The sequence below is a fragment of the Fusarium tjaetaba genome (assembly GCF_013396195.1).
Source record: "Fusarium tjaetaba strain NRRL 66243 chromosome Unknown NRRL66243_c0000445, whole genome shotgun sequence".
Taxonomy (NCBI): domain Eukaryota; kingdom Fungi; phylum Ascomycota; class Sordariomycetes; order Hypocreales; family Nectriaceae; genus Fusarium; species Fusarium tjaetaba.
In genome coordinates, this window is record NW_023501641.1 from 1 (window position 1) to 7,944 (window position 7,944).

Sequence of the window (7,944 nt, forward strand, 5' to 3'; positions counted from 1 at the left end):
ATTAATTATTATATAATTAATTTTAGGTTATAATATAGGTAAAGTATCTTAAATAATAAATAATAGATTATAAATAAGTATTTAAATTATATAATAAATCTTAAAAGTTACTAGTAATTAACAGGGATATATCGCTTTAGGAAATCAAGCTGGGCCTGCAGATTGCTGTTATAGCCAACCCCTCCATGGTAAAGGTCAAAATGGCCACCTGGAACAGTATAGAGCTCTCCATTCGCCGCAGTCTCGGCCACCTTCTCTGCTGCTGGCTTTGGTGCAACTGAGTCAAAGGATGGAACAACAATCAAGTACGGCGCAATGATGGAACTTGCTTTAACCGCCGGCCTATGAAAGGGAAACCAAAGAACCGATCGTGCAACAATGCGATTTGAGTGTGGATCGACTTCTTTGCCTTCAAGATCTCTATGGAGCAATTGCCAGCCCTCGACCACATCGACTGCGTTCATAAGGGCTAGTCCGGTGTGTCCTGGAGTTGCTGCCGCTTGAATGTAGATGGGTTCGTTGAAGAAGAAGGACTTCATCCAGTCCCATAGCCCCAAAAGAAGCAACTGAATGGTGGTTTGGAATGGTCTCAGGCGAGCTGCAAGCAACGCATCGACACATGGACACTGAGCAATCCCGGCAGCGATTGTGTGATCTTCCGACAGAAGCCTGGTGACATGCATGCCACCAAAGCTCGTCCCCCAAGCCACGATGCGGGCTGAATCGAACCTGTCGTGTTTCTTAACCCAAGCGATCATGTTTTTGAAGTCGCGATATTCAGCCGAAACATTGACGAGGTGCCTGGGCTGGCCATCGCTTCCTCCAAATGTCATGTAATCGAAGGCCACCGCAGCGTATCCAGCCTTACAGAAAGCAGTCGCAAATGGAGGGAGGCCTGCAGCCTTTACAGCCCCGACTCCACACCCTAGAACGATGACAGGGTACGGTCCATTTCCTGAGGGCATATAAACCCAAGCTTCTAGCCTGCCATGCGGCGTAGGCACATAAACGGTTTGGTGGTACAAGTTGGCTCCCATCAATGCAGCGTGAGGACAGGATAAACAACTGTAGAACAATATCGCGGTCTAGGAATCAGAAATGGCGGGGGTATCTGAATTATATGACAGGGTGTAGAGCAGATATTTGGACTTCCGCTCGAATTAGCACTCCCATATTTTCCGGGCTCGGGTGTATCAGTGCAGGGGAAAATGTATGACGTTATAATTCGTGGCCCATGCAGGTAGGTAGCGAAAGTCCCATGGTCGGGAAATTCGGGAAATTCGGGAAATTCTCAGACTTGCCGCGGGTTCGGGAAATACCTGTCGGTTTCATGTGTCACAGCCTTAAGTGGTTCTTGCACGTAATAATGACAGATATAAGGCAAAAAGAATTGCGGTAACAGTGAACACTTGCTTAGGAATATAAGTTTCTACAGATATCTCGGATTCAATCCCACAACTGGACTAAAGCTACATTAATTTCATACTCGAATTTCTACCTCGGAGTCCATCGAGGAAGGACTAGAGGCTTCCTTCGTTCATTACAATGAGAATTTCTCAGTGGTTGGGATTTGGAACTGCAACGGTAAGTCGCGCAGTTGCCAAGCACACACGTGGTCTTGCGACATGAAAACAACCCAATGACTTCACGCGCTAAAAATACATGAGCACAGGGGGTGATTCTTCTAACAGCCATATACCCATACATCTATGCTCGCCTATGGACTCTATCGCTTCTAATGACCAACTCCCCAAGTCAGCTGATAGAATTCAAGGCATTTTCCAATTACGATATCAAATTTCGGGATAAGTTGAGAAATTGTGAAGATGCTGTCATCATGGAAGGGGATGGCATGGCAATTCTAAGCTGCGACCCTGGACGAGATCTTTGGAATACAGTCATGGGCATATTCACAAAGTCCCTGTTTGCAGTTCCATCTGGAGAATTGTATCTATATCGATATAATACTGCCGAACATCAGCCCAATACACTTTCCCGGATCAAACTGCTTGATTTTCCCGAAGAGTCGAAGTTCCATCCTCTGGGCATAGAGTACCACAAGGCCAGTTCGCAATTGTTTGTCTGCAACCATCACTTTGAGGGTCCTCGAGTGGAGATATTCACATTAGAAATAACCTCGCAACCGCCGACAGCCAGACATACCCGGACAGTCATCAGTCCGCTGGTCAGATCACCTAACGCCATTGTTGCTCTAAATGAGCATGAAATTTTCCTCACCAATGACCACTTTTTCCGGATCAAGGATAACCCCATACTCGCCAAGATTGAAACCTACGGTGGTGTCCCCTTGGGCAGTATCGTACACATAGATTTGCATAGTAATTCGTCGGCTACCCTGAGATCCGTTGCCAGGATTCCATACGCAAACGGAGTCGCCCTACTAAACGCTTCAATGCTGGCAGTAGCATCGACCAGCTCATGTCAGATCCGACTTTATCGAGTTCGCCCCAATAAAACACTCGAATTCACATCCAAGATTGATGTGCCGTTTATGCCCGATAATATAGCTACTGATCAGAGGGGTGCACTTTTAATCGGAGGTCACCCTCATCCACCCAGCCTGGAGGACCTGGTAAAAGGCCGTCAAGCCTGCTTGAAGCATCCTTCCATGCTCCGCGAATGTCATATTGGGAGTGCACCAAGTTGGGTCAGTGAGTGGACGGAAGAGAATGGGCTAAAAACCTTGTATACGACAGTGGGAGAGTTTGGTACCAGTTCTTCAGCGGTACGGGACACTGAGTTCGGTTTAGGATTAATTACAGGCCTCTATGAGAAGGGAATCCTAGTCTGGAAGGAGTAAACATTGGTAATTCAAGTCTGAACCAAAGTTCAGGACGCATTGTATCTAGTAGCGATGGTCAATCTGCTTGCTAGTTGCAATCTACCTGAGCTTATGCAACGTGCTTTAAGTAGGTTAATCCGCGCAGGTAATTCTACGTTCTAAGCCACTTGACATGTTACTCAGGGCCTACCTGGCCTAGGATTTCGCTGGTTATATGCGTTGAGCCTCCACGCAAATATAATTATTGCTTTATTTGGCTTCCCGTAACTAAATATCAATATTTGTCTTGATAAAGGTGAATGGTCCAGCATGATCTTGCATAAAACTACCTCCAAGGAAACAAAATAAAATAAATGCACGTGGGTGAATACGGTGTACATGCTACAAATTCTCATTGTGTAGAAGGAAGATTGTGTTAGACAGATTTTTGAGGGGTAGCGGGTGGACTCTTTTAGCTCAGCTAGCTGAATTGAATATGTTTAAGCTACAAATTCTCGTCTAACCAACGTGAGCCAAGCTCCAGCCACTCGCGTATGTGTCCCATTGCACAGTGGTCATCATCTGGGTATAAATAAAGCTCGGAGTTGGGGGCCCAAGCTGCAAGATCAATCGTGTCCTGAGTTGATATCAAAGTATCCTGTTTACCGTTGATCGCAAGTACGGGACAATGAATGCGCTCGATGTCGGCTCGTGAGGGAATAAGAGCATGGAGGCTGCTCTTGAGGTCTTGCAAGGACTTCGCTCCAAAGACGCTGAAGAGTGCTCGGACGACTATTTCAGGCATCCCGAATGATCCCGTTGGGCTTAGTGATCGAGTCAAGGGTGCCCCATTTATGACTACGGCCTTGAGCCGCTTGTCTGCTATAGCCATCCGAGTCGCGCAATTTCCCCCAAAACTGATACCGATCATGCCGAGACGCGATTCGTCGACGGATTTATGTGAAGCCACGAAGCTCAACACATCACGGTAAACTTGCTCAGATGAAGCGCTTCTCATTGGCTGTTTGTAAGCGTATGTTCCCGGCATCTCCATAAAGAACCAGGCGCTTGAAAGTACCGCTTGTGTACGCAATGCCGTCGCCATAGTTTCGACATTAGTTCCTTCGAGTCCATTCGTAACGATGACGCCGGGTACCAGAGTTCCAATACCTGCTGAACTGGTATCTGGTAATAATGCATACACCTTGACTTTTTCTCCATTCGTTTGTACAAAGTATCGCTCTACCGTCAAGTTGAGGGTTGGCGCGATTGCGTCTAGTAAAATATCGAAAAGTCTCTCACAAGCGTAATATGCGTTCATCCGCGCTTGAGTCTGGCCAGGCCAAGCTGCAACGAAGAAATATGCAACAGCCTTTAGTAAGGCGCTCACCGCCATGAAGCTGCTCTTTTCCTCATCTGAAGCGTCCTGAGGAAGCATATCCACGCTGATGGGGGTTCCGGGTGGTGTTTGTGTCATGGCCGCAGCGCCTTGGCTTAAGAAAGTCAATACAGCTGGAGAAGGTGGTGTGATTGGCGGCCTGCCGAAGATGGCTCGACTGGACTCAAGGTTGGCTTTTTCCAACTCGCTATCGAGAAGCTGAAGTTGCTCGCTGGCAAGTGCAATCCAATAATTCGTCCAACGAGCGTCCTTGAACGATTTACACTCATCCATTTGCCGCATGAAAGTTGCTTCATCGATCCCCCCGACGGTACTAAACCGCTTGGCGGAGAGTACGGGAAGGAAAGTGCGCACACCAGTCACTCGAGCAACGAACTCAGTGGTGCGAGTGGCAGCAAGTAGGGTCACAAGCGCTTCGAAAATCATTGTACAGTTCCTTGGCACAGTTTAAGAAGGCACAAAAAATGTTTCAGAAAATAACAAATAGCACAGGTGAATGCAGTAGGCAGCATGTAAGGACTCGAGTCCACAATGTTAGGAGCGTAGTGCATTCTTCAGCAAGGCAACGAGCTACAAATTATATCAGGGAAATAGAGAAAATGGCGGAAAATACACTAGATTAATTTTCCGAAAGCCCATATGCATAGACGGACAACCCATGCCTCCGTCGCACTCCGCGGCGTTCCGTCTCTGTGCACAAGGTCTTCCGCTTAAGTATTCCGGCTCCAGTCCCTGTCGAAACGCTTGTGGGGCTGGGGAGGGGTAATGAATGCTGATCGACCGACCGGCGACCGCGGAAGCCGATGAATACACTTCGATATGGCTTCAATTTTGCCTTGATCCTCCTACATGCTGCTATATCCCACCATTGGCAACATGCATACAGGTTCTGGCGCCGGACGACCCTCTACTGCTTGTAGACCGTGTAAGATTCAGAAGGTACTCCTTCATGGCCGACCGATATGACTTCCGGCTGGTGCAAAGTTGACAAATACGAAGGTTCGGTGTTCCGGAGATTTACCAAGCTGCAATCGATGTCTGCGGCTACGTCGCCTTTGTCTGTATCCAGATAACTCAGGGCCTCGCGGGAACTTGGGACTCGCAGAACCGCCACCACCTCAGCAGTCGACATCAAGCCAGATCGGTGTGGATTCTCCGTTAGAGAACAGACATTTAAATTCAGTCCCCGGCATCGATGAAAGCGCACGGGCGGACATACAATTTGGAGTACCTTCGCAATTAGTGTCCGACTTGATTGACACATTTTTTACACATGCTTACAACGCCGATCTCCTTCTACACAGAGAGACGTTCCTTCAGGACCAAGCAGACGGGAGAGTACGACCGCACGTGCTTTTGAGCGTGTGCGCTTTCGCTGCAATGTGCGTGCCCCTTCCGTTACCACCTATTGATGATAATGAATAAATTTGTATAGCTTCCATCGCGACTCCAATGGGCATAACTCGCTGAAACAACATGGCTTTGCTTCTGAGTGGGCCGAATGTGCAGCAAGGCTCGTTCTAAAAGAGGTCGAGAAGCCGAATGAGGATAATGTCATCAGTTTTCTTATCCTTGCCCTGTTCTGGTACAGCCAGGGTAACTGGAGAAGGTCTTATATTCATAAAGGTTTGCCTTCAATCCGCCTTGGAGCAGGGTATGTGGCGTTGTTAATCTTCTTCAGGCAACGCTATGCAAACAGCCCACATTCTCAGGCTCGATAATAGTAGGAGAGACGCCCATAGCCCATTAAGAAGTGAATTATCACGTCGCCGTTTTTGGGCCTGTTTTCTGATGAACTGCCACACCTCGGATTCGCTGTTCGCAATAGACCCTCCAAGGGTCATCATGAGCCTGCCTCTTCCTTGGAATGAATCAGACTTCGGTGCAGGGGCGTCAACACACCCGCCAATGCTCTTAAAATCTAAGTCGAATAACAGTGGCATATACTCTGAGTTAGTGAGGGCTATGTCATATTGGTATTTTGAATTAGCTTTGGATTTTGTCGGGTCCACGCTAAGCATCCCTACAGGTCTGCTGTACATAACCTTATAAAATCCCCTGACGCGGATTCAGAAATCCGCTTGAACGCAATATACCATCTGAACACCGAAATCACTAGATGGTGGATAGACTTGCCTGAGAATCTTCGACTGGACATATCGAATCTATCACAGACCCGTCGCAAGGACTTACCAAGACTTGTCCTTATTCACGCCGTCTACTATCAGTGCCTTTGCGTAATGCATTCCTCTCTTGTGCCCTTATACTCTTGGGGAAAAGAGGAACACGTCCCGTTGCTCGCAATGCAACTTTCCGCACAGATTGCTTACGATAACGCATGTGCGGTCTCCGAGCTCTTTCAGGCCATACTTGAACAATATTCGGAGTTCAATGAATTTACTAGTTTTGTGGGTTATGCCGCTTATTGCGGTTGTGCCATACAGATTCCCTTCATGGGGTGCTCAGATCTCACTGTGAAGGAGAGAGCCACCAAGAATGTTCGAGTAAACTTACAGATCATTCGCTCCATTGGCCTGAATTGGAAGTTCGTGTCGTTATTGGTAATGCTCAATTGACTCACACTCTTGAGATATATGCTAATTTTGTCTAAAGTATAGCTATGCCGAATATATTATGGAAATCCATACAAACCACCCTCTCCATCTCACCAGTGAGCCGAAATCGCTTCCACCGAACAAACTGAATGGGTTCCGAATAACAGCATCAAAAGCACGAGCCTCTATACTAGAGCACAATGCTGTGCTGTGGAAAGAAGATGGCGTGTCTGCTCAAGGGGATGAAGTAACGGACCTCGGATTCGGAAACGAGCCACTTGAAGCCCGAACTCAGTCCACGCCTGTGAATGACTTTCGTACTGCTGAAGGTACGTAACTGTCCGAAAATTCTATTTCTCTTCTAAGATTGCGACAGGTCCAGCCCTGGATGCAAATAGGACAACGCACAGCAATCTTGCCGGCATTTCTCGCTCAAACTGCCAGCCAATTTCTAGGTTAAGCGAGATTTCGCCACAGGAGTTCTTCCAACCGCTGTTGGACGCGTCAGATCTCTTCGAAGTACTGCCGGAGTACGACCGTTCGTTGGTTGGCCAATTTGATATAACCGAATGGTAACCAAATCTTGCATGTTGATTGGCTTTTGTCAATAATTGCCATCTTTACCTTATGACGGATAGTATCAATTTGAAATTTTGATTGGCTTTTGTCAATAATTGCCATCTTTACCTTATGACGGATAGTATCAATTTGAAATTTTAACGTGAGCCTAAATTGTTGGACCTTGCCTTTCAAGTTCTACCTAGACATTACTCCCATATTAACATCAAGTCAGTACCCGATATAAATAGCGCCTAGTCTGTTTAGCTTTATTGGCTTTTCGATTAAGGGAAGAACTTGCTCTGTATATATAACAAGCTAACAAGGTCTTCTAAAGCCATATGTAGCAATTTGCCAACCTATTCGCAGTCAGAAGTAGAGACTACGCATTTACACTTTAACAATCAAGAGGATAACGCAACTAATGGCGGCGTACCTTCTAGGATAATAAGTAGAGGCGTTGAGAGAGCAGAAGACTGTTGGTCTCAGAATGCCTTTGAATCCTCCTGTACTAGTTAACGTAGTGGGACAAAATGCACGTTTTAACTCCTTGGGTATACTATTGGCTCATTATAGAGGTTAATCCCTACGTGCGCGGCTTAATGTTGCTCTTACTAAGTTAGCTATCACAGCTGGAATATTGGAGCTGT

At 46.8% G+C, this 7,944-nt stretch overlaps 4 protein-coding genes across 4 annotated transcripts; 2 read left to right on the forward strand and 2 right to left on the reverse strand.

The window, feature by feature from the left end:
- Positions 1–110: 110 nt before the first annotated feature.
- Positions 111–1,037, reverse strand: FTJAE_13602 (alpha beta fold family hydrolase; the record flags this gene model as incomplete). The annotated part of the gene is made up of 1 exon (XM_037346763.1): positions 111–1,037. The coding sequence occupies one exon, from the start codon at positions 1,035–1,037 to the stop codon at positions 111–113; it is 927 nt and encodes a 308-aa protein (XP_037199369.1).
- An 800-nt stretch (positions 1,038–1,837) lies between these two features.
- Positions 1,838–2,821, forward strand: FTJAE_13603 (paraoxonase; the record flags this gene model as incomplete). Its single annotated transcript, XM_037346764.1, has 1 exon — positions 1,838–2,821. One exon carries the CDS (start codon positions 1,838–1,840, stop codon positions 2,819–2,821), a length of 984 nt encoding a protein of 327 aa, XP_037199370.1.
- A 466-nt stretch (positions 2,822–3,287) lies between these two features.
- FTJAE_13604 (alpha beta hydrolase family domain protein) lies at positions 3,288–4,607 on the reverse strand (the record flags this gene model as incomplete). Its single annotated transcript, XM_037346765.1, has 1 exon — positions 3,288–4,607. The coding sequence occupies one exon, from the start codon at positions 4,605–4,607 to the stop codon at positions 3,288–3,290; it is 1,320 nt and encodes a 439-aa protein (XP_037199371.1).
- A 450-nt stretch (positions 4,608–5,057) lies between these two features.
- FTJAE_13605 (uncharacterized protein) lies at positions 5,058–7,312 on the forward strand (the record flags this gene model as incomplete). The annotated part of the gene is made up of 6 exons (XM_037346766.1): positions 5,058–5,106; positions 5,251–5,563; positions 5,617–5,835; positions 6,211–6,742; positions 6,795–7,065; positions 7,113–7,312. The coding sequence occupies 6 exons, from the start codon at positions 5,058–5,060 to the stop codon at positions 7,310–7,312; spliced, it is 1,584 nt and encodes a 527-aa protein (XP_037199372.1).
- Positions 7,313–7,944: the final 632 nt, after the last annotated feature.